This window comes from Teleopsis dalmanni, chromosome X (assembly GCF_002237135.1).
Source record: "Teleopsis dalmanni isolate 2A chromosome X, ASM223713v2, whole genome shotgun sequence".
NCBI classification, from domain to species: domain Eukaryota; kingdom Metazoa; phylum Arthropoda; class Insecta; order Diptera; family Diopsidae; genus Teleopsis; species Teleopsis dalmanni.
The window spans coordinates 97,892,869-97,920,246 of NC_051848.1; the positions used below are offsets into that span (position 1 = coordinate 97,892,869).

A 27,378-nucleotide genomic window follows, 5' to 3' on the forward strand; every position below is an offset into this window, starting at 1 on the left:
GTCTGAAATTAACTTTCTACCCATTTATAACAATAAATTCGGCTTCTGCTGATATAAAAATTAAAAAAGGTTTTTTATTTTTTCAAAATAAAATAATATAAAAATCTCATAAGTTGAGATACGTATCCAAAGTAACATAAATATGTAAAAGTCTATTACAATTAAGTGTCGTATAGGGGTTTTATATAATGAAGCCACATTAGTTTTATGTCGTTCTACGAATGAATTGACGGCTCAAAACAATTTCAACACTTCTGTGTATATCCACATGCCATATCCACATTATAAAATTATATTGTATCAAGGCTACCATATTTATTTTTATTATTGATAGATACGTAATGATTTTTTTGCTATGTTACACAGTTTATAAAGACATATCCAATAGAACTTTCTTCAGCAACATGGATTCAACCTACTGGTAACGAAATTATACTTCCTTTGAATTTTAAATCTAAAAAACAAATTAAATCAGGTTTTCCTTGAGATTTAAAAAGTTTTGACTTAGCATATTTAAAAACATTTTCTTCATAATTTTTCAGAAACAATTTTATGTTTATCTATTCAAAATTCCCGGTCACTTCAAAACATGTTTCGAACTTTCTTCAACAAAATTTTTTAATATTTAGGGTATCAAGAAGTATATAAGGAAATAAAATATTTGGTAACGTGCCATTGACAAGGTGTACAAGAATATATAGAGTCCGAAGATAACATTCGGAATGCAACTATCACGTTTTCCTATATGTAATAAATCGTAATTCACGCTTAACAACAATTTCTCGTTGGGACATAAACTTCTAATTGGGATCCAAAGTAAGTTTATCGGTTGTTTTAAGACTCCATTAATCAATGTGCTAAATTCAAAGAACGAAAGTCGTAAAGTTCACTTTGAGATTTCATAACCTAAACGTTGACTCAAGCTCTTAGTGTATAAAAATTTATTATGCCTATATTATTCATACTAGGTTGTGAAAAAAGTATTCTGTAGACTACTACATATGTATGGTATATAAAATAACAATGATTGATTATTGTCACAGTAGTCTGTCTGCGCGATTGGAGCTGACCTTCGCGGTCACTGGCTTTGTTTTTTCTTTCTTTTCCTTTTTCCGCCGACAGGCTTTCATTTGAAAGCATATAGAGCACCAGGTTTAGGCGGCCTCAGCCAGTTTCGAGAGGTTGTTTCGACCTATGTGAAGAAAAAAATTCATCCGTAAAGAATTTAATTTTCCCTCTACCACCCATTTTTGAGAAACGTGCACGGATCCGCCATTTGGATACCCGCATTCTGGTGATTTTATATACACTTCAACGGAATTTATATAAAATATGCCTATTTCGAAATGTGGTTTTTATTCGCGCAGGAAGTTTTGTTGAGAGTAAGTTTTAATAATTTTTTATGACATCGTTCTTGTAGATCAGATATCAAACATGTAGTAAAACTGCATGACAGATACTGACAATTTTGCATAAATTACAAATGCTCAGTTAATGACTGTAAATGCTAATAAACTTATTTTAGAGAGTCTTGAGATAACGTCTTTCGAGAAAACGTTCAATAAACAAATAACATAATAATATGGAATATGTGAAATCAATGAAATAATTCTAAAAATTGAGTTTGTCTAGTAATATGCTAAAAATTTTTTTCTCCCTAATAAATTTTGCTTTAGAACACGAGTTTTGTAACAAGAATTGTTGGCCTGACGTATACTAGATATTTAATACATAATCATTTAATAAACAAGTGAAAATGAATAAAAGTTCGATATCTGGCAATGCCACTAAACCTGAAAGTATAACATTAAAATATAAAGGTGATGGAACGTCTGTGTCTCCTAAGGATAGAAAATATGGAGGAGATACAATATTTCAAAATAATGATTGCCCCTTAACAAGTGAACAATTCTTAAGAGCAAGACAGAAATTTGTTCTTCTTGAAAATGCAAATAGTACAAACGATAGGAATGCCTCAGCAGGAAAAGATGTTAATAAAAACAAAAACAGTTCCAAACCAGTTGAAGCAAATAGAAATCTTCCGAAGGAGTTTGCAGAGAAAAGTTACTCAACCATTAACACTGAACATGAAATCAACCCTCCATTTCAGCCTCTACTCTATGAGGGATCAGCCTCCACAGTCTCACCTGTAGAACTGAATCCAAATGAAAACCTTATCTATAAAACTGAAGCGCCAATGGTACTACCTAATGAAAAGCCATGCTTGAGTAAAGAATGTAGTGGTAAGTATTCTATTTAGGAACAAGAACGCATTTTTATACATATGTATTATGAAATCCATATTAAAATATGAATAATATGAATAATATTAAAAGTTTTGTTTGGAATAGGTACAACTGACCTTCAAAAAGAATTTGATTTTAAAACGATACGAAATAAATTTAAAAATTGGGCGGAGCCCAAAAACGATAACGTAAAGAGGTTAATAGCTAAACTCGAAAGAAAAACTAAGACTAGTGAACACGATGGAAGAGATCAAGTGAAAAAGAAGAAGGAATATGGCAAGATGATTTATGAGGAAAATAACACAAAAAATGATGAAGGCAATAACCATCGGACCAACCCGAAATAGTATCAAACTTGTGCCAAAAAACCAATGAAAAAAGTTGCTCAACTACTACTACTTAATTTTGGACTCACTTAACAAATCATATCTAAATAATGTCATCAACTAACATTAGGTTAAATTCTCATACCCGGATAATAATGACTAATTAATATTTACTAAGTAAATGTATGAATACCATAGTATACAAAAGTCATCTTGAAAACCTTAACACCCAAAACCCACATCCCAAACCCCAAACCTTAAACACCATTCAACTTTTATCTTAATAAATAAACACATGCATGAATTACGAACCAACAAGAGCTTTTATTTTATTTACCAGCAAAAGTGGATATCACTCGTTTTATTCAAAATAATAGAATAGTAATAGGGTGATAAATAAAAGAAGCTCATTACAGAAGTAATAACTAAGTGTTATTATAGAATTGGTTAGAACGTGGAGTGTCTCACAAGCTTGTCATCTGACAAACAAGTAAAAGATTGCCTAATATGACTAATCGTTCAAAAGTTACTGCTCTTTAAGGTCAACTTGCGATCAATCGATCACAAGTTACTGTTCTTTAAACGTCGAAATAAAACTCGATGAATACTCTTTGTCCACGCATCAGCCCACATGCATCAGTGGGAATACGTACGTGAAAATCTACTTCTTCTGCGAATATTCTGTTACTCACATCAATATGCGGTGCGTAAATTAAAATCATTCATTAATAATTAATCTTTATTTCACAATTTTATTTAATTCAATTAAACTATATTTGGACAGAAAAAATACTTCTTGATATTAGTAATTGAGATCAGTTGCAGGTTGGTGCTAAAATAGCACTGGACAAGATAGGAAAAAGACTCGAATATGTTACTGAATAATTGTAATATCGAATTGTATAAAAGTCCTCTATACGTACAGACGTGTTTTATAGTGCTCGTTTACTAGTTATTTTACTAGTTAGCTGGTGTTTAGCGCGATAACTACATACAAAGTTCTAGATCAACGAAGTTTTTGAGTGCTAAATCGCATTATATATGCAAAAACTATTGAAATAGGAAATAAATGATCAAATCAACGAAGTCCATTAGCAACACGAAGCCAAAAATAGCTGAAGACCAAAAACAACTGAAACTCATTTGAAAAAACTTACGACACTTTACATCAAAAACTAGATAGTGTGTCTCACTCTTGGAGTGAACAATGCCGTACCCCACTGATAAGCTCACCTCATACGCTCACGCTGGGACTCTTGAACAAGTACTACAAATAGCGTCACAGTAGGCACTGCAAACTCGATAACTAACACCTTGAGTTCTACATCAACTCAGATATCCGTTTTTTCTACTCATGCCTTACCTTTACATCCAACAACCCCGGTAAGTTCGATCGCTATTATATCAAATATTATACTGAACGAAATGCCTATTACATCATTTTGCGCTATGCTATATTACTAATGAAAAAAATTCTCCAACAACATACTCAATCGAAGGGAATAACTCACTTAAAAGAAATCCCATTACGCAATTCTCTTGAAAAGTCTTCAGTACAAAAAATCAAAGTTCAAAAAGAAGGTCAGAAAAGAACTTGTTCAAGTCTCGATATTCGCCGTTCAAAAAATCCTGAACAAACTAAAAAACAAGCTAAATTAGATAGTTACTGGCTAGACAATTCAAACCGTTCTATATATAGATTTTCAGTACTAGAAATAGAAGAAGAAGAAGCTGAAGAAGTGATGCAAGATGGCAAAAAGCAGCCCAAACCTCCACCAATATTCATAGATAGGGTAAACAACATAAATCCTCTCATAAATATTTTGTCCTCACCAGTAGGAAACAATTTTGAGCTAAAAGTTTTAAAAAACGAAAAAGTAAAAATCCAAGCGAAAACCATTGAGTCTTATGAATGAATTTTATACCTACAAGCCTAAGCTACAAGCTATTTTGAGAAACATGCATTCGTCTGTCAACACCGAGGACATTAAAACAGCTCTGGCGGAAATGGGCCATAAAGCTTTAAACGTGTTCAATATGAAACATAGAGAATCGAAAAAACCACTTCCTCTCATCATTGTAGAACTTGAGCCTCATCAAAATAACAACGAGATCTACAGCATAAAGAATTTGATGCATAGTTGTGTCATGTTTAAGGCTCCTCGTCCTAAACGGGACATTCCACAGTATCGTAACTGCCAAAACTATGGCCACACGAACAGTTATTGTCGAAGACATCCGAGGTGCATCAAATGTGCAAAAAATCATTTTTCGTTTCAATGTCCAATCCAAGGAAGAAGTACTGAAGTCAAATGCATTTTATGCGAAGGAAGCTATCCTGCAAATTATAAAGGTTGTTCGATCTATAAGCAGCTACAAACAGCGAAATTTCCAACACTAAGACCAAAATCAATATCAACTACAACCAAAGAAACTGACAAAGGAAAAGACAAAGCTTCTGTCCCGAGGGCTCCTAAAAGAAGTTATGCTAGCGTGCTAGTGGTACAATCACCTGAATTTATTACTATTCCAAAATTTCCGGATAAAATGAGTGAAGTTCTAATAGTAGTTAAGCAATAGTCACGCTGACAACTAAATCATGTCCGACAGTGAATTAAATACAGTCCTCTGGAATGCGAATGGGCTGTCAAAACACTGTTTAGAGCTACAAGAATTTTTGAAAGATCAAAAAGTAGACATCATGCGAATATCTGAAACACGTTTCACTTCAAAACATTATTTTAAAGTACCAGGCTATGACTTTTACCACACTATGCATCCCGGTGGAACAGCACATGGCGGAAGTGGCATTTTAGTTAAAACAAGCATATCACACTTTGAACTGCAACAATACCGCACTGAAGAGATTCAAGCAACCAGCATTTCAACAAAAGATTGGTATGGCCCAATCACAATAGCATCAGTATATTGTCTACCAAAACACGCAACTAAGACGGCAACATATATAAAATTCTTTAGAACTCTAGGTAACAGATTTATTGCGGGGGATTAGCATTAAAATGTTAAACACGTTGAATGGGGCTCTCGGCTTTCAGCACTCAAAGGACGACAGATCCACTTTTTTCCATTTTTGTAAAAATTCACGATGTTGTCTGCTTTGAACGGCTATCAAACACCAACTGAACGACGTAGCTCGCTCAAAATTAGAAAGTTGCCCACTGGTAGATTACAGCTGACAGCAGCACTGTTGCATTTGGAGTAACTGCGCGGGAAATTCAAAAAGTCACTGACTTATCACACTGCCCTCGTATTTTATTAATTTTCTTGATGTTTTTTTTTATTAAATGAAATTTCTAATGATTTGTTTCCAATGAATTTAAAATGGAGAAAAGATATACCATGCTATTTCTTAAGAAAAAGTTGTTCACAAGTAACACGTATTTCATGAAAACACCATAAAAAAACGCTATCAGGTAATTCCACTAGAATAGAATAGAAATAAACAGGGTACTAGCTCCCACTGGAGCAGAGCACTGCGACCAGATTGATCTTTTGTGCCGTAACTGACCCTAATTGAACAGAAGACATTCCGCTTTCCGAATGAAGGCCAGAATGTCGTCCGTTGAGGACCTCCTAATGTCAGAAGGAGAGAGCAGCTCTCCTCCCAGTGATTTCCTCCTTGCCCAGATCAAGGCTGGGCAGTCACAGAGAATGTGGCTCGTAGTCTCGTCTGCCTCTAAGCATAGTCGACACTCTATCTCTTCGGACAGACCTATTTTGTTAAGATGATAACGCAGTCCATGGTGACCCGTTAAATATCCCACCAGCAACCTCAAATCTGATCTGCTGAGGAGGGATACCTTGCCATAACTATATGGATGAACCAGCTGTTTTGCCTGACGGTTACCTCGATTGTCACTCCAGTAGCGACCTCTCTCGGCTGAGATCCATTTATCAATTAGATAACTAGTTGTTGACCAACTTAGTCCACAATAGGGTTCTGGTCCACAGATTTTAGTTGCAGAACCTGCCCTTGCAAGGCTGTCGGCAGATTCATTTCCTTTTATACCTGTGTGTCCAGGCACCCAGCAAAGCGTCACCTTATTTCTGCTTGCCAGCTGTTGCAACATATCAAAGCAGTCTAATGAAAGTTTTGAGAAAAACCTCCAGGTGGATAGAGCTTTGATTGCCGCTTGACTATCTGAGTAAATACAGATGCGGGCGCCTTTCAACCCGTTGTTTAAGTTGATACGAGCGCAGACCTCGATGGCGTGAACCTCTGCTTGGAAGACAGTGGGCCATATACCCAGCGCTAGCGAGATTCTGGTGTTAGGACCAAATATTCCAGCACCAACACCTTCCGTGGTTTTTGAACCATCGGTAAACCATGATATCACTTCTGGTTCTGCTCCAGGGGTGCCATTTACCCAATCCAATCGATCGGGAATGAGGACTTCGAACTTTCTACCGAAGCGAAGTTCCATGTTCATGCGATCTGTCCTATCGCAGATCTCTATGCCAGGAACTAGTCTGCAGATAGAGTTTTGACTGTCAAGACTTCCGTGCATATTGATACCAGAGTGTAGCCTAGCTTCACTCAGGGCTGCCGTCTTTTTAATGAAGAGGTGCAGAGGGGTAAAACCCACTATGGACTCCATAGCTGATGTGGGACATGTTCTGATAGTTCCCGTCATAGCGATACATGCGAGTCTTTGCAGTTTATTGCATTTGAGTATTGCAGCTTTTTGTTGTGCCTTATTCCACCAAACAAGAGCTGCATAGGATACAATTGGTCTGACCATTGTACGGTAGATCCATGAGAGAATTCCGGGACTAAGGCCCCAGGTCCTACCATATGCGTTCCTGCATGTCCACATTACCCTTGTGGCTTTGCCAATTACATTATCCAGGTGAGTGTTCCAATTAAGACGCTTATCTAGGGTGATTCCTAGATATTTAACTTCGTCGGAACATTCAATAGCCGTATCTTTTATAGATAGGGACCCTAAGTTCAGTTTGTACCTTCTAGAAAATGGTACAATTACTGCTTTTTTTGGGTTAATACTTAGGCCTTCTTTTATACACCAGCTCGAAACTTTGTGTAAGGCCGCCTGCATTACGTCAGTAACTGTGGCCTCATATTTACCGCAAACTATGATTGCCAAGTCATCTGCATAACCTATGGCATGGTAGCCAGATTGTTCCAGTTTGACTAGTAGATCGTCTACTACCAACGTCCATAACAATGGTGAGAGAACCCCACCCTGGGGGCAACCCCGTACTGCACTAATGCTAACGGTGGTATTACCTAACTTGGTAGATATGTTCCTGTCACGTAACATCCTATCTATCCACGTTATTGTACAGGAGTCTATATCTTTCCGGGCCAATGCACTGGATATGGACTCATAAGATGTATTGTCAAAAGCACCTTCTACATCCAGAAATGCACATAAGGCAATTTCTTTAGATTGAAAGGTGCTTTGAATTTTGCTGACCAAGTGATACAGCGCGACCTCCGTAGATTTGCCTTTTGAGTAGGCATATTGTGTGGGGTGGAGTGGAACCGTTTGTCCCATTTTTTCCCGTATGTGCAGATCAATTAGCCTTTCGACAGTTTTTAATAAGAAGGAAGTAAGACTAATTGGTCTGTAGGACTTTGGCTGGTCCATGGGTTTATTACCCAATTTGGGAATAAAGATCACATTTACATCTCTCCAGGAGTGAGGGATGTAACCCATAATGAAACATGCCCTAAAGAGTTTGATTAATGGGTCTAGAATGATATCAGTACAATTCTGCAATAAAGCAGGAAAGATACCGTCGCCACCAGGCGCCTTGAATGGTAGGAATGAGCTGATCGCCCATTTCACCTTGTCCTTGTCAAAGATAACACCAGAAAGTGCGTATTCCTGACGTGTAGGAGCAGTTACTTCTCTGTTTGATTTTGATGTTGATGCTCCGATTAAAGAGCCAGGGAAGTGTGTTTGCAACAGAAACTCAAGGGTATCTTCACGACCAGTGGTGAAGGATCCATCGGGTTTTTTTAAAAGGCCTACTTCGTTATTTTTGACCTTAGTTAATGCCTTGTGTAGTCTGGCAGCCTCGGGCAGCTTCTCAATACTTTCACAGTGGCTTCGCCAGCTAGTCCGTTTGGACTGTCTGATTGATTTATTGTAGTCTGTGAGTGCAATTTTATATTCTTCCCACCTACCTGAGCGTTTTGCTCTATTGAATAAGCTCCTTACTAATTTGCGCTTATTAGCTAGTTGCGAGTTCCACCAAGGAACCTTACCCAAAATTGTGGCATTGCCTGCAACCGTGCTGTTATGAAAGGAGGTTAGTAATACCTCACCTAAGTGGTTAGCGGCTAACTCTAACTCTTCTACAGTTTGTAAAGGCCTAGCTATGGAAAAGTTTGCGGAACACACTAAGTCCCTGCACCTATGCCAGTCGGTTTTTCTGGGTCGGTAAACTTTTTCTTGCTGTGCGGATATACCGGGAATTTCAAACCTAATATGTTGATGGTCAGAGAGGGACACTTCGTCCGACACATGCCAATTCCATATAGATTCCTCAATACCTCTGGTGCATAGAGTGAGATCTAGTACCTCTTCTCTAATTGCGTTAATAAATGTGGGTTTATTACCTATGTTAGCTATATTCAAACCTGCTGATATGATATATTCTAATAGGTACTCACCCCTTTTGTTAATATCGCTGCTCCCCCACACCGTATGGTGAGCATTTGCATCGCAGCCCAAGATTAGCTGCCGACCAGTGGACCTGCAGAAGCTAATCAGCTGCTGGACTTCCGTTGGTGGAACTGCATTTTCATCACCTGGGAAGTAGGCAGAGGCCACGACAATGTCTGTCACCCCTCCTAATGTTGGAACTTCGACAAGGACCGCTGCTAGGTCTCTAGAAATAAAGTTATTTAACGGAAGATGTTTTACGTCTCCACCGATTAAGATAGCTGCACGCGGCACTGCTATCGATCGGTCATAAACCAGCTTACCTGATTTAGAGTTAAGACCCCGAATGTGGCCACCGAACACCCACGGCTCTTGAATAAGTCCTAGAGCAATGTTGTTGGTTTGGGCAATTCTGCACAGGGTGGCTGATGCTCCTTTTGCATGGTGCAGATTTGCCTGGAGCACTTTTAAAGTGCTCATTAGGTCTCGTTAAGAGACTTACGGACGAGACTTTCACGTTTGTCTCGTCGAGAACCCTTGTTTCTGGCACCCTTTGATTGCTCCAGTAAACATTTACTGAGTAAGGGTGGTTTAAAGATAGCGGTCCTAGGTTTACCTGCTACCGTAATCGGGCCCGTGGAGGGCATTGTGGACTTATTTCCTGAGGTGGGAATCTGAACAGCACGCCCACTAGCAGTGCCAACCGCCTTGCTAGTAGATGGACGTGCGTCTAGTTCCTCTTCCACAGGAATAGTCACCGTTGGGCAACTGTCCGTAAGGGATGTTGCCGGAGTCGAGGATGACTGGGTGGTTTTGTCATCCTTAACCACCTTTGAAGCTTTATCCATCCATAATTCCACTAAATCAATTAAAATTATTTTGAAATGCAATTGATTTATAACAATTGAATTTGTTCGGCGTTATTTTTTAAAAATGTGCGTTATTAAAAATAAAGATATTAATTGAAAGTTTCCAAATTCAGTTATACTGTCGACCATTTGTATATGTATATGGATATAAGATTCTGTATAAGTTAACACCCTGTATTACTATAACGGCACTTTGCCTGTATACACAATTCTATTGCGCATTAAAATATCTCACAACGCCTACTCGCGTTTGTGTAATTAATTTCAATCGGGCTTAATGCCTGTACTTCTTATGGCAGCACTGTTGCAAATTGTTTTCTTTTCATACTGCAAGTATCTTGTAGAAAACATATCAAGTATCATATGAAATACTTGATCGATGAGATATCCAAATACTATTGGATATTAATCTCTCGCTAGTCATCTGGCTATTGACGTCAAAGCTAAAGACGCTTGAGAGGCGCTATAGAAAATAGAAGCTCCAATCCTATAGGATGGAGACAAGAAGCTTCTAGAATATTCTGATGAATTTTAGAAGCCATAATTCGATTGATCAATTCAATCCTGGAATTTTCATTAACGACTTTGGGCATCAGAAGGAAAACTTCTAAGAATCAGTCGTTAGGAAAAGCTGGAAGAAGACAAGTCGCTGTTCGGAATAAAATATAATACGTCATTGGTAGTTGCTTGAAAGATTAATTCCTCGTCTAAAAAATTGTCGGAATAAATTTAAAGATAAATTGAAATATAAAAATAAAATTATATTCAATACTAATATTAAAAATAGTTTATTGAAAAGATAAATTTGAATATATCTAAATTAAGATAAATTGTATAAAATAAATATAAGTGTTAAATTTTAAGCTTCATAAATAAATCATATCTTTTTTAAAATGAATAAAATAGAACCCATTTATTAATTTACATAGTAAGGTTAGTTTAGAATTTAAATCTAATTGTTTCTTAGATAATTATAAGTACTGATATATTATTAACTATTAAATGAGACTAAAACATTTATTACGAGTACAGCAACATTAATTTATTTTATTATTAGGTTTGAGTTTAATTACAGCTTAAATTTAATAAAACTCTTAAAATAAGTTAATCTCTAAATTTCTTGTAAAAAAATATTTTATTTTAATTATTTATTTTTTCATTAATTCTATATCTATTTTATTACCCGAGCAAAACTCATCATTTGCATTTAAAAATGTTACATCCAAATAAGTTCACAAATAATTTTAAATTTTAAATAAATACTTAACAAAACCAATTATTTTAAATAGAATATGTTAACTTATGCAACTTTTAATATACGTTACGAAACCAACAAACGCAAATATCAATCCTTTCAAAAATTGCAGCAAAATAGTAGGTCTGTTCCACGAGCTACTCATAGTAATACTCAAGTAAAACACAAGTAAAATTTATACGAAAATACACGAAAGATTTGCTGGTGGAACGCACTTGTGTATACACAGTTTTACTCGAAGTTACTAGGAGTAGCTCGTGGAACAGACCTAATATTTATTATTTCAAACAAGTGTGAAATTTACAATTGTGGAATTGTGAAATTGTGAAATAAAATCTGTGTGCGTGCAATTTTTTTCTTAACACCGCAAATGTGCGTGTGCGTATTTTAAAAACAATTTCCACTCGCACAGTGGTGTGCGATTTTGTGCACCACAGTCCGCTGCACCACTCTGTTTTAAACCATGTGCACATGTATATTCATATAAAAATGTACGAAATATACCATCGTATATAATAATATAATATAATCCATAATAATATTATAGATAATTATATTTGAGATAATTATATCTGCAACAAATTGAGCTAAATTAAAGCGAGTGGTAACGAGTGTATCCAATTCTGCGCTGCGAATCACTACGCAACAGTTTGTTGTTAGCGATAGTTTACCATCTTTAATTAAATCGACGCTAATCATTCGATGCTGTCATATCTTTCTTTCATACTGATCATCACTTCATGCAATTTCGAAGATTTGATTAAGGCGAGTTAAAATCATAGATATTAATTTTTTTGCGCAGATGTACATTAACTATATCACAATCTATCATTTGCGGTTAAGTGCTTAAAGAAGTTCAAATTAAGTTCGTTTAAGTGGTACCTGTGAATAAAAATGTACGTCTTTTTTGGTTCTACAATTATTGTGAAATGAACAGAATTTTTAAAAACTGAATTGCGCTATTTGGAAAATTATTTTTTAAATGAAATTAATTATTGCCTAAAATTTTGCTAATATTTTGCTAATTGTGCAATAACTAATAATTGTGCAATGCTAATTGTGCATATAACATGTTCTATTTTTTTTGTTGTTTTTGCTGAGCGTCGTTTCGGTGAACTGTAAACTTTGTCGTCTGTCCTTTTTTCCACGTAAGGAACAGTGGTACAAAAAAGAATAAAAAGGAATAAAAAAGCAGCAGTTTTCGAAGCAACTGGTAGTAGAAATGAATGATTAGAAAACGTATAAATTCATGCTTTGCTTTCAATTTTAAATATATAAAATTATATATTTACTTTAATGGTAATTTATTTAATGGTTTTTGTTGTTGTTGAATGGTCTAATATGCAACTTATATGCAATTTTCATTCCATGCAGTTGCACATAATAAAGAAAACATTCGCATATACAAGTGTATATGTATGTGTGTACAGTTGTGTATAAATATTTTTTTTCTTAGCACTTAGAATGTCGAACAATTGTCAAAATGTGCTGCCATCGGCGACGCAATAAGTGGAAGCCGCTTTGCTTTACGAAGAATTAAAATTCCAATAAATTTTGGAGTTGCTTTTTGCACAAATGCATGTGAAAATAATTAAAAACATAATTTCATTTTAAAGTTTTAATACATCTTTAGAATGCAACGCGGAAGAGGTGCGGAATATAGAGGTGGTGGAGGAGATCGCGGAAGAAGTTCTGAAAATAGAGGAGGAGACAGAGATAGACGTGGCGGCGATAATGGTGGTGGTGGCGGCGGCGGCTATCGTGGCAACCGCGGTGATGGTGATGGTGGTGGCATCCGTGGCTGACAACCTCGCGGCGGCGGTGATGGCCAACGTGGTGAACAACGCGGTGGTGCAGAGCGTAGACCTGACATGTATCGTGGGCGCGGTGATGGACTTGGCAGTTATCCTGCCTCTGAATCATCTGTAAGTAAGAACAAATTTAAGATTTAAAGAGACTTGATTTAATTAATTTTTATTCATTTGATATTAGAGTTTTGGTAGTTTGCCGTCAACAGCAAGTTGTGGATCTTCTCATCAGTCCGATGTGTCCATTTCCAGTATTTTCATGAGTATGCCATAAAATATATTATTTAACCAGACTTATGTTGACGTAAATATTTTCCTTTAGTTCTCCCAGTGGTTCTCCCAGTTCAAACGTTCACCAAAGTCATGATAACACTGAGGCAGCAACTATTGGTATGCAGATTATGACAATAATTATGATTGTTCTTTCTATGATATTTTATATTGTTTCTTTGTGTTGTTATATCCATATCTATAGCTGCAATTGACCAAATACGTGGCATGCGGGGAAAACGTATTTTAACTGACGTTATACAACATATTCGACCAGTGTCGTGCGTAAATAAGCAAGGTGCAGTTGGTCGTCCAGTTATGGTTCAGACGAACTATTTTCGTCTATTAAGAACACCGAAATCGGTTATACATCAGTACCGTGTTGATTTTGCACCAGAAGTCGATTTGTTACATGTACGTCGTGGAATGATAGGACAGTATTAAGATTTGTTAAGAGGTTACGTTTTTGATGGTACTTTGCTATTTTCTACACAAAATCTGAAAAGTATAATGGTAAATGATGTCCATAAGATACTAACAAAGGATCGTGCAGGAAATACAGTACAAGTTAACAGCGGCTTTAGAAAATGTAGGATTTTTTGAGCAGCTATTCCGTTCGCATTTCATTTGTTTATACCAATTGAGCCGTTTGTCAAATGTGACCCCCAGATATTTTATGCTTACCTCCAACCGTAAATCCGCGTAACCGACGCTCACACTTGGAGGATGCTGCCTTCTCTTTCGTATTATGAATATGGCCTTGGTTTTGTTATTGTTAATTTTAATCTTCCATTTCTGTAAGTATTTCACCATGAGGTCAATATTTCTGGACGGAATGTACGTGAAGCTCAGAACTTCGTTAAAACATGTCAACGTGTAGCTAGCGGCATGAAGATGCAAATTGATGAACCAAAGTAGTAAGTAATTAACTAAATGTGTATATCTGAATAACTAGTTCAGTTATTTAAATATATTTTAAAACACTAAGCGATGCAGTCGTTTTAATATATTTTTTTTGGTCACACATATTTTTCATCAGTCATTTTTTGGTCAATCATTTTTTTGGTCAAACGTGTTTTTCGTCAATCATTTTTTAGATCTATCATTTTTTAGTCAAACATATTTTTGGTCAATCCATTTTTTGGTCAGCCACTTTTTTGGTTCATCATTTTTTTCGTTCAACATATATTTAGTTCGTTCAACATATTTTAGGTTAGTTTATACTGGCAATCCTAATTGGCCCACTTGGGCCAATTGATGGTTTACCGTATAAGAACACAAAGCTTTAAAAACTACCTCGACCCTGTGACAAAGCCTAAAATGCTCTTTGAAGAGTTTAATGTGCAACTAATTTGCTATTTATATTATGAAATATAATTCATTTTCCTTTAGTAACAAATATGATTAGAAAGGATAATATGCTAGCTGAATTATTAGATTAGGTTAACACTTTTCTTTTATATTAATACCAAAAGCTAGTTTATTTCTTTATGCATCTAAACGTATGCCATCTAAGTTTGCCACCATCTTCATCTTTAGGCATCTTTATTGCAAAAGTCAGCAGAATGAAGGACAGAATAAAGATACCTACCTTTAAACTGTATGAAAAGGACTGAAATTTAGTGTGGGCCGCGTTGGAGGAACTTAGTTTCGGGAATGTATGTCCTGGAGCCATTTGTCTAACCCGACGACCAAGCGTTTGTGACCATGTTATCATGTTGATGTCGTATTAACCAGTGCGTATCTGTAAAGAAGAAGAAATTACACGACGATACATGTTTTTTAGGATGTGGGTGGGTGACTGATGAGTCAAGGTGAGGAAGATTATAGGGATTGGGGATATATTTTGGTTAAGCTTGCCATACTCGTAACGTGTTTTGATTGCAAATAGTACAGTTCCACGATAAGTAATTCCAAAATCTTTTGCTTAAACAGACCTTTAGAAATATTTGAACGATATGTTTTTGTGCCCAACTCACAAAAATCTGGGACGAAGATCTTCTTCAATTCTAACTCGTATGATGACATTTAAAGTCACCTATCCAACATAATTATATCGCAATTACAATATGTATATATAGTATTTAGATATTCAGCTATTTTGATGTTTTTTTAATGTTCTTTTGTATTTTATTTTAAAGTATCGAAATGAAGGATGACAGAAATAATTCTTATGCTTTAGCTATAAATGCTGCTGCATCTCAAGATCCGCAGATCGTTATGGCGGTTCTTTTCAGTCCCAACGAAGAAAAGTAAATATTAAATATTTCTAAATAATCACGACATTGTTGATATTATTTATTGATTTGCAGATATGCTGTAATTAAGAAAAAATGTTGCGTTGATAGAGTAGTTGCTTCATAAGTTGTGACTATGAAGGTTATTGCACCTCGTCCAGAAAAATTGGCTGGTCTGATGTCAATAGCAACGAAGGTTGTCATACAAATGAACGCTAAATTGCGTGGAACTCCATGGATGATTGATATGCCTAATCTTGGTATTATGACATGCGGTTTTGATGTATATCATTCAACTAAAAATAAAAATAACTCATATGGCGCATTTGTTTCAACAATGGACATAAAGAAGTCATCAAGATATTATTAATTAGTCCAAGAACATGTAAAAGGCCAAGAATTATCAAATTATTTAACGCTAAGTGTAGCGAACGCTTTACGGGCATTTAAAGAGGAGCATCAATGCTTACCTGAACGTATAGTATTTTATCGTGCTGGAGTTGGTGATGGTCAGCTGCACCAAATTGTAAACCATGAAGTTAAAGCTCTAGTCAATAGATTAGACGAAATATATAGTAGCGTTGGAAGTGCACTTCCACGCTCTGCATTTATAGTTGCATCTAAAAGAATCAACACACGATACTTTCTTAAAGGTCGCAATCCTCCACCTGGTACCGTTGTGAACGATATTATTACTTTACCAGAGCGTTATGACTTTTATTAAGTGTCGCAGTCTATATTCCAAGGTACGGTTTCACCTACCAACTACAACGTTATACACGATACAACTGGATTTAAGCCAGAACATATTCAAATGCTAACTTATAAAATGACGCACATATATGGTATTATAATTGGGCTGGTACCTGCCGCGTACCAGCAGTGTGTCAATATGCTCATAAATTGGCATTCTTGGTAGGTGAAAACATCAACCGTGCTCCATCTACTGCACTCGAAAAGAATTTATATTTGTTGTAAGAAATATTTTTTCCGTATAATTATATTTAATTTTTATTTTTTATTAGTTGACGGCGGTGGAGACGCTACAAATTCACTTTTTATTTAATTTGTTGCACACTGAGGTAACATAAGTGCTAAAATAATACCTCATACTTGAGTTTAATGAACAAACTATTAGTAACTATTTGCTTTAATTTGAATATTTTTATATAAAAAACAAACGAAATATAAAAAATTTGAATTGAATTCAAAGAAAAACATTTAGATTCCATTTTTGTTTGGTGTACTTTACCTCACAACTCGAATGTTGTAGATATTTTTCCTATGAGGACACTCCAAATGTTCCTGAAATAATTTACCAAAATATGAATCTGTTTTTGTTTGAATATTTTATAGAATAAGAATATTATAATAATATTATCGTATCCATTAAGTTTGTTTTTGCGAATTGATTTCCTTTTGAAAACTCACACACTTTTTTAATCTCGTTACATTTTATAAATTTTTTGAATAAGCTATTAACGAACATATAATCTAGAGTTTTTTTTTTTTGATCTTATAGAATCCTTTCTGGTATCATCATTTAATATAAACTATGGTAAATATTGAAGAACTAATTATTCATTAATACAAACTTTAGTATTTTAATTTATAATTTTCCCTCTGATAGCACGATGCTTGTGTGCTGGAAACTTCAGCGCATTGGGTATGTTTTTAAATCTATCTACAAACACTCTCGTCTACAAATACTCCTAAAAATGCACGGCAAAGAGTTACGGGTTCAAGGGTAAAGAGGACCGGCAATAAAGCTTTATAAATTCCTTAGATTCGTAAAAATGTCTACTACAAATTTGCATATAGTAAAGATTTGAAGTAGACATTTTTGTCCGGAACCTTTAGGTCTATATGAAGTTTCTAACTAGTCAGATAAACCTATGCAAGGTTAGGTTATACTGGCGATCCCTAGTGGATCCACAATAGGCCTATTGGCCCATTGTATTACCGTATATATAAGAAAAACTCATGATTTAAGACCAGCTAGAATCTTTGGCGAAGCATAAAATGCTATTTAACCAAACAGATTAATATTTTATGTACTAAATAACATATTATATTTAATTATACATTAATTTTAATATTAATAAAATTTACGTTAATTTTTATTTTATACAACAAATACTTTTATAAGAAACTCATTTGTCGTTCATTCAATGTTACAACAGGTGTAAAGCGCGCCCATAAACCAGCGTCCTGTCCTGGTTTTACATATGGAAAAGTAGTGATGATCGACGTGGTTCAAGTTGAAACTTAAATACTTATTATAATTGAAATCTTAATCACATTGTCAGTGAAGTGACTCTGTCCTAACTCTTCCCAGTTAAAATTTGTGATAGAGAAGCGACCTGAACTTGTTTGAAAGAGTGAACTGTACCTGGTCGGCTGTGAAAATGGATTGACTACAACAACAACGAAATGAAAAAGGGTAGATAGAGAAAGGGTATTTGTTTCGAAATGATATAAGTGAAGGGGATCAGTTCTACGAATCTTACTTTGAAAAAATTAAAAATATCAATTTTATTGAATCTACTAAAAATCAACTTAGAACTAACAATAAATTATCGCTGCTAATTACTGTATAAGAAGAGAAAATAGATAATTAATTGTCCTTATCCAAAGCTTCGTCCAATTTCGTTTACATGTCGGACATTATTCTTTAATAGCCGGGTTTATATAGTTCCTTTTGAGACGCTGGGTTCCAGTGCTTTGAGTAAGATTGGTTGCAAGTGGGTTTTGGTGGTTCCTGAGTTTGATTTTGTACTTCTGTGTGTGGCTGACTACTTTATAAAATTTTATTTAATAGTAAGTTATACATAAGGAAATAAGATTCTGTAGTAAGGCTAATTGAGAATCTAATTTATCTAATTGCCTGTTTCATAATTAAAAGTACTTAGGAAATAACAGGGTACTAGCTCCCATTTGAGCAGAGCACTGCGACCATGATTGATCTTTTGTGCTATTAAAAGTACTTGCATAATATTAAATATAAAAAGCAAACTAAAATATTTATTACAGCAACATAAATCTATTTCACTATTAGGTTTAACTCAATTTTTTAAAAATGTCACACCTTCGTACAAATCTTCAATCGTGAGCCATCGTATGAGAAGAGCTTCTTGCCGCCTCATGAGTTGTGAGCAGAATGAGCCGAAAAGAGATCTTTGACTTAATATCTATATTTAAAAAATAACTAAACAAATTTTTTAAGTCTTGTGTTTAACCCTGCTATACTCTGAGTATACCCCAGCTTTGGAAAGAGCCGGCAAAGGTTATTACAAAATATAAAATTACATTTTATTACATTACATCCTTTTATTTTGGTCTTGATAAAATAAGCAGTCTCAGGAAATCGTCAAAATTGACTGCAATAAAAGGTAGTAGCGATCACAGAAAATAAGAAAACCGTACAGACACTGTTCGTGCCAACGGTAGAAGCATAAAACCTCACTTAAAGATGTAGGTCAAAGACCTAAAGAAGCAGTTACTAAACGGGCATCAAGTGTAAATTATTGGATCAGGAACTTGGCACCAACTAAGTCATACACAGAATTTCGTTTAAATTTATACTAGTTATGAGTAATATAATATTTTATTTTCCTTAAAATTTTTTTTTTATTTTTTATATTATAGAAAAATTATAGATTTCAATTTTCTTGTATAACTTGTAAGAATTGTTTTTTAATAAAGTTTTATAATTAATGTGCTTAGTTTTATGATTTCATTTATACATTTGAGTTTTATTCAAATTGAAAACAAAAAATGCGTTTGTATTCTGTGAGAAGACCTTACTAAAATGATAACTAACCTTATAATTATTATTGTAAGTGAATAAGTGGAAGAATTTAGTAATCTACAATAATAAAAAAATATTTTAATGGCAGTATTTTCAAATTCCCAAAAATGAGATATTATGCCGAAGCCGCATTTTATTGTTTATAAGTCGAGTGACATATTTTGAATCGTTAGCATTATAAGTATATGTCCCACCCTACACTCAATTCCATATTTTAGTTCTGAATAAAATAAACTATAATACACACATTTTAATCATTGGATTTATGAACATTCCAGAACAGAAGACAGCAACTTTTAAGTACAAAAGCCATATTATTAGCAAATGCTATTATTAGATGTAGAAAGGTTATACAACGAGCAGATATAGGTATAACTTAACATACTTGCATATAAGAGGTACAGCTAAACATATTTGCATACAAAATAGCAAAATATTATTTTAATAGTATATATAATACCACAAATTTTCAATCCAATTCAGGGTCTGAAATTAACTTTCTACCCATTTACAACAATAAATTCGGTTTCGGCTGATATAAAAATTAAAAAAGGTTTTTTATTTTTTCAAAATAAAATAAAATAAAAAAAACTCATAAGTTAGATACGTATCCAAAGTAACATAAATATATAAAAGTCTATTATAATTAATTGTCGTATAGAGATTTTATATAATGAAGCCACATTAGTTTTATGTCGTTCTACAAATGAATCGACGGCTCAAAACAATTTCAACACTTCTGTATGTGTTCTGTGATTAACAGAATTTTTTCAATAAGTTATGAACAAGAATTGCCATATCCACATTATAAAATTATATTGTATCAAGGCTACCATATTTATTTTTATTATTGATAGATACGTAATGATTTTGTTGCTACGTTACACAGTTTATAAAGATATATCCAATAGAATTTTCTTCAGCAACATGGATTCAACCTACTGGAAACGAAATTATACTTCCTTTGAATTTTAAATCTAAAAAACAAATTAAATCAGGTTTTCCTAGAGATTTAAAAAGTTTTGACTTAGCATATTTGACAACATTTTCTTCATAATTTTTCAGAAACAATTTTGTGTTTATCTATTCAAAATTCCCGGTCACTTCAAAACATGTTTCGAACTTTCTTCAACAAAATTTTTTAATATTTAGGGTATCAAGAAGTATATAAGGAAATAAGATATTTGCTAACGTGCCATTGACAAGGTGTACAAGAATATATACAGTCCGAAGATAACATTCGGAATGCAACTATCACGTTTTCCTATATGTAATAAATCGTAATTCACGCTTAACAACAATTTCTCGTTGGGACATAAACTTCTAATTGGGATCCAAAGTAAGTTTATCGGTTGTTTTAAGACTCCATTAATCAATGTGCTAAAGTCAAAGAACGAAAGTCGTAAAGTTCACTTTGAGATTTCATAACCTAAACGTTGACTCAAGCTCTTAGTGTATAAAAATTTATTATACCTATATTATTCATACTAGGTTGTGAAAAAAGTATTCTGCAGACTACATATGTATATAAAATAACAATGATTGATTACTGTCACAGTAGTCTGTCTGCGCGATTGGAGCTGACCTTCGCGGTCACTGGCTTTGTTTTTTCTTTCTTTCCCTTTTTCCGCCGACAGGCTTTCATTTGAAAGCATATAGAGCACCAGGTTTAGGCGGCCTCAGCCAATGTCGAGAGGTTGTTTCGACCTATGTGAAGAAAAAAATTCATCCGTAAAGAATTTAATTTTCCCTCTACCACCCATTTTTGAGAAACGTGCACGGATCCGCCATTTGGATACCCGCATTCTGGTGATTTTATATACACTTCAACGGAATTTATATAAAATATGCCTATTTCGAAATATGATTTTTATTCCCGCAGGAAGTTTTGTTGAGTGTAAGTTTTAATAATTTTTTATGACATCGTTCTTGTAGATCAGATATCAAACATGTAGTAAAACTGCATGACAGATACTGACAGTTTTGTATAAATTACAAATACTCAGTTAATGACTGTAAATGCTAATAAACTTATTTTAGAGGCGGTTATTTTTGTTTTTTAAAATATACTAACTTTTATTTCGAAAATTTTTTTGTGTATCTCTACACGTGTTTCGGCAAATTCGCTTTTGCCTTCATCAGGAGAATTCCTAATATTAAAAAAACTTTCGAAATAAAAGTTAGTATATCTTAAAAAACAAAAATAACCGCATTTAAACATTTTCGAAGTAAGGACTCAAAAATTAAAACAAAAATAAATTATTTTAGAGAGTCTTGAGATAACGTCTTTCGAGAAAACGTTCAATAAACAATTAACATAATAATATGGAATATGTGAAATCAATGAAATAATTCTAAAAATTGAGTTTGTCTAGTAATATGCTAAAAATTTTTTCTCCACAATAAATTTTGCTTTAGAACACGAGTTTTGTAACAAGAATTGTTGGCCTGACGTATACTAGATATTTAATACATAATCATTTAATAAACAAGTGAAAATGATTAAAAGTTCGATATCTGGCAATGCCACTAAACCTGAAAGTATAACATTAAAATATAAAGATGATGGAACGTCTGTGTCACCTAAGGATAAACAATATGGAGGAGATACAATATTTCAAAATAATGATTGCCCCTTAACAAGAGAACAATTCTTAAGAGCAAGACAGAAATTTGTTCTTCTTGAAAATGCAAATAGTACAAACGATAGGAATGCCTCAGCAGGAAAAGATGTTAATAAAAACAAAAACAGTTCCAAACCAGTTGAAGCAAATAGAAATCTTTCGAAGGAGTTTGCAGAGACAAGTTACTCAACCATTAACACTGAACATGAAATCAACTCTCCATTTCAGCCTCTACTCTATGAGGGATCAGCCTCCACAGTCTCACCTGTAGAATTGAATACAATAGGTACAACTGACCTTCAAAGAGAATTTGATTTTAAAACGATACGAAATAAATTTAAAAATTGGGCGGAAACGCCAATGGTACTACCTAATGAAAAGCCATGCTTGAGTAAAGAATGTAGTGGTAAGTATTTTGTTTAGGAACAAGAACGCATTTTTATACATATGTATTATGAAATCCATATTAAAATATGAATAATATGAATAATATTAAAAGTTTTGTTTGGAATAGGTACAACGGACCTCCAAAAAGAATTTGATTTTAAAACGATACGAAATAAATTTAAAAATTGGGCGGAAACGCCAATGGTACTAAATAATGAAAAGCCATGCTGCAGTAAAGAATGTAGTGGTAAGTATTCTATTTAGGAACAAGAACGCATTTTTATACATATGTATTATGAAATCCATATTAAAATATGAATAATATGAATAATATTAAAAGTTTTGTTTGGAATAGGTACAACGGACCTCCAAAAAGAATTTGATTTTAAAACGATACGAAATAAATTTAAAAATTGGGCGGAAACGCCAATGGTACTAAATAATGAAAAGCCATGCTCAGTAAAGAATGTAGTGGTAAGTATTTTATTTAGGAACAAGAACGCATTTTTATACATATGTATTATGAAATCCATATTAAAATATGAATAATATGAATAATATTAAAAGTTTTGTTTGGAATAGGTACAACGGACCTCCAAAAAGAATGTGTTTTTAAAAGGATACGAAATAAATTTAAAAATTGGGCGGAGCCCAAAATCGATAACGTAAAGAGGTTAATAGCTAAACTCAAAAGAAAAACCAAGACTAGTGAACACGATGGAAGAGATCAAGTGAAAAAGAAGAAGGAATATGGCAAGATGATTTATGAGGAAAATAACACAAAAAATGATGAAGGCAATAACCATCGGACCAACCCGAAATAGTATCAAACTTGTGCCAAAAAACCAATGAAAAAAGTTGCTCAACTACTACTTCTTAATTTTGGACTCACTTAACAAATCATATCCAAATAATGTCATCAACTAACATTAGGTTAAATTCTCATACCCGGATAATAATGACTAATTAATATTTACTAAGTAAATGTATGAATACCATAGTATACAAAAGTCATCTTGAAAACCTTAACACCCAAAACCCACATCCCAAACCCCAAACCTTAAACACCATTCAACTTTTATCTTAATAAATAAACACATGCATGAATTACGAACCAACAAGAGCTTTTATTTTATTTACCAGCAAAAGTGGATATCACTCGTTTTATTCAAAATAATAGGATAGTAATAGGGTAATAAATAAAAGAAACTCATTACAGAAGTAATAACTTAGTGTTTCCCAGCTATAGAATTGGTTAGAACGTGGAGTGTCTCACAAGCTTGTCATCTGACAAACAAATAAAAGATTGCCTAATATGACTAATCGTTCAAAAGTTACTGCTCTTTAAGGTCAACTTGCGATCAATCGATCACAAGTTTCTGTTCTTTAAACGTCGAAATAAAACTCGATGAATACTCTTTGTCCACGCATCAGCCCACATGCATCAGTGGGAACACGTACGTGAAAATCTAATTCTTCTGCGAATATTCTGTTACTTAGATCAATAACTTTTTCACTTGCCAGCAATACTAACTATGCGGTGCGTAAATTAAAATCATTCATTAATAATTAATCTTTATTTCACAATTTTATTTAATTCAATTAAACTATATTTAGATAGAAAAAATACTTCTTGATATTAGTAATTGAGATCAGTTGCAGGTTGGTGCTAAAATAGCATTGGACAAGATAGGAAAAAGACTCGAATATATTACTGAATAATTGTAATATCGAATTATATAAAAGTCCTCTATACGTACAGACGTGTTTTATAGTGCTCTTACAAAGTTTTACTAGTTAGCTGGTGTTTAGCGCTACAACTACCTTTGTATGTAAGTCTTCAGTACAAAAAATCAAAGTTCAAAAAGAAAGTCAGAAAAGAACTCGTTCAAGTCCCGATATTCGCCGTTCAAAAAATCCCGAACAAACTAAAAAACAAGCTAAATTAGATAGTTACTGGCTAGACAATCCAAACCGTTCTATATATAGATTTTCAGTACTAGAACTAGAAGAAGAAGAAGCTGAAGAAGTGATGCAAGATGCCAAAAAGCCAAAAGAAGTTATGCTAGCGTGCTAGTGGTACAATCACCTGAATCTATTACTTTTCCAAAATTTTCGGATACAATGCGCGAAGTTCTAATAGTAGTTAAGCAAATGTTAGAACAAATCAGTATATTGATGAATATTCTTGTCACGGTGACAACTAAATCATGTCCGACAGTGAATTAAATACAGTCCTCTGGAATGCGAATGGGCTGTCAAAACATTGTTTAGAGCTACTAGAATTTTTGAAAAATCAAAAAGTAGACATCATGCGAATATCTGAAACACGTTTCACTTCAAAATATTATTTTAAAGTACCAGGCTATGACTTTTACCACACTATGCATCCCGGTGGAACAGCACATGGCGGAAGTGGCATTTTAGTTAAAACAAGCATATCACACTTTGAACTGCAACAATACCGCACTGAAGAGATTCAAGCAACCAGCATTTCAACAAAAGATTGGTGTGGCCCAATCACAATAGCATCAGTATATTGTCCACCAAAACACGCAACTAAGACGGCAACATATATACAATTCTTTAGAACTCTAGGTAACAGATTTATTGCGGGGGATTAGCATTAAAATGTTAAACACGTTGAATGGGGCTCTCGGCTTTCAACACTCAAAGGACGACTGATCCACTTTTTTCCATTTTTGTAAAAATTCACGATGTTGTCTGCTTTGAACGGCTATCAAACACCAACTGAACGACGTAGCTCGCTCAAAATTAGAAAGTTGCCCACTGGTAGATTACAGCTGACAGCAGCACTGTTGCATTTGGAGTAACTGCGCGGGAAATTCAAAAATTCACTGACTTATCACACCGCCCTCGTATTTTATTAATTTTCTTGATGTTTTTTTTTATTAAATGAAATTTCTAATGATATGTTTCCAATGAATTTAAAATGGAGAAAACATATAGCATGCTATTTCTTAAGAAAAAGTTGTTCACAAATAGGTGTTATTTGATGAAAACACCATAAAAAAACGCCATCAGGTAATTCCACTAAATCAATTAAAATTATTTTGAAATGCAATTGATTTATAACAATTGAATTTGTTTGGCGTTATTTTTTAAAAATGTGCGTTACTAAAAATAAAGATATTAATTGAAAGTTTCCAAATTCAGTTATACTGTCGACCATATGTATATGTATATGGATATAAGATTCTGTATAAGTTAACACCCTGTATTACTATAACGGCACTTTGCCTGTATACACAATTCTATTGCGCATTAAAATATCTCAGAATGCCTACTCGCCTGTACTTCTTATGGCAACTTTCATACTGCAAGTATCTTGTAGAAAACATATCAAGTATCATATGAAATACTTGATCGATGAGATATCCAAATACTAATGGATATTAATCTCTGGCTAGTCATCTGGCTATTGACGTCAAAGCTAAAGAAGCTTGAGAGGCGCTGTAGAAAATAGAAGCTCCAATCCTATAGAATGGAGACAAGAAGTTTCTAGAATATTCTGATGAATTTTAGAAGCCATAATTCGATTGATCAATTCAATCCTGGAATTTTCATTAACGACTTTGGACATCAGAAGGAAAACTTCTAAGAGTCAGTCATCATGAAAAACTGGAAGAAGACAAGTCGCTGTTCGGAATAAAATATAATACGTCATTGGTAGTTGCTTGAAATTCGTCTAAAAAGTTGTCGGAATAAATTTAAAGATAAAATGAAATATAAAAATAAAATTATATTCAATACTAATGATTCTTCTTCTTCTTGAGTTAGTGCTATTACGCACTTTTACTCTATAATGGCTGGGGGGGCTTATCTCTACCCCACACTAGGCTTTAACAAAACAATGTGGGAGACAAAGGCGACCCATGAGGAACACCTGCTACTATTAATCGGGCGGACGAAAGAGTGCTATTAATTTTAGTACGGAAGAACCTTTCTTGCAGGAAGCTACCACTGATTTTAGTCAATCCACTAGGGATCCCAAAACGCGCCAATTTGACTATTAGACCATCATGCCAGACCTTGTCAAAAGCTTTGGCTATGTCAAATATAATCATCCCGGTTGACTCCCGTTTACTTAGAGCAGTTTGTATCAGCTGCGTAGTTCTGGCTAGTTGTAGTTCCGTGGAGAGATTATCCCTAAACCCGAATTGTTCGTCAGGAAGTATATTTAGGGCATTCACCGCTGTTTTAAGCCTAGTCAGGGTTACTCGTTCTGCCAATTTCCCCATAGTTGGGAGCAGACTGATAGGACGCCAGTTCTGCGGAAATGAAGGATTCTTATCCGGTTTAGGAAACACTATGACTGAGGCCATCTTCCAGGCCTTTGGAAATTCGCCAAGCCTAAGCATGCAATTGATGATGTTAACGATGCATTGGATTGCGTCTTCTGGAAGATTATGTAGGCATTTGTTACTAATATTATCATATCCGGGTGCCGATCTGGTCTTTAGACTAGAAATGAAATAATACAGTTAATCTCATCTCTGGAACACTGTGAGATGCTTTCATCTGACATCAGGTTCCTAAGATTAGCAGCCTCTTCAGCAATATTTGCTTCTTCCAGGGAATTATAGTCACTATCAATATTGGGCTGAAATTGCAGCTCCAAAGAATCTGCAAAGGCCTCAGCTTTGGCTATGTCTGAGAAAGCCATGCCGGTAGAAACATAAATAGGCGGCACTACCGGTTTACGTTTAAGCCTAAAATACTTGTTCAAAGCCCAGAAGGTTTTATTGCCTGTAGCAATTCCTGAAAGAAATTCGCACCATTTATCATTATTATGTTTGCCAATTTTTTTCCTGATTACGTTAGAGAGACGATTGGCTTCTCTTCTTCTCATAGGATCTCCAGTTATT

The 27,378-nt window shown here is 34.3% G+C and overlaps 2 protein-coding genes across 3 annotated transcripts; both read left to right on the forward strand.

Moving 5' to 3' along the window:
• The first annotated feature begins 553 nt into the window (after window positions 1–553).
• LOC119687661 lies at window positions 554–23,602 on the forward strand. Of its 2 annotated transcripts, XM_038102068.1 has the most exons (5): window positions 554–816; window positions 1,677–2,243; window positions 22,389–22,508; window positions 22,617–22,736; window positions 23,072–23,602. In XM_038102068.1, the coding sequence occupies exons 2-5, from the start codon at window positions 1,757–1,759 to the stop codon at window positions 23,311–23,313; spliced, it is 969 nt and encodes a 322-aa protein (XP_037957996.1). In that variant the 5' UTR covers window positions 554–816; window positions 1,677–1,756; the 3' UTR covers window positions 23,314–23,602. The 2 variants fall into 2 exon arrangements, with proteins under 2 accessions (XP_037957996.1, XP_037957997.1); XM_038102069.1 differs by lacking the exons at window positions 554–816; window positions 1,677–2,243 and adding an exon at window positions 20,544–20,817 and having other exon boundaries at window positions 21,897–22,508.
• On the forward strand, window positions 15,749–16,616 carry LOC119687664 (protein aubergine-like). The gene has a single exon (XM_038102073.1). The coding sequence runs from the start codon at window positions 15,804–15,806 to the stop codon at window positions 16,035–16,037; it is 234 nt and encodes a 77-aa protein (XP_037958001.1). The 5' UTR covers window positions 15,749–15,803; the 3' UTR covers window positions 16,038–16,616.
• Window positions 23,603–27,378: the final 3,776 nt, after the last annotated feature.

What these genes read in the sequence shown, in the direction of transcription:
- LOC119687664 (XM_038102073.1), top strand. Translation starts at nt 15,804, where the DNA reads ATGAAGGTTATTGCACCTCGTCCAGAAAAATTGGCTGGTCTGATGTCA.
- LOC119687661 (XM_038102068.1), top strand. Translation starts at nt 1,757, where the DNA reads ATGAATAAAAGTTCGATATCTGGCAATGCCACTAAACCTGAAAGTATA. An exon ending in CTTGAGTAAAGAATGTAGTG is followed by an intron (nt 22,509 to 22,616) that starts GTAAGTATTTTG and finishes TGTTTGGAATAG; the next exon opens with GTACAACGGACCTCCAAAAA. An exon ending in CTGCAGTAAAGAATGTAGTG is followed by an intron (nt 22,737 to 23,071) that starts GTAAGTATTCTA and finishes TGTTTGGAATAG; the next exon opens with GTACAACGGACCTCCAAAAA.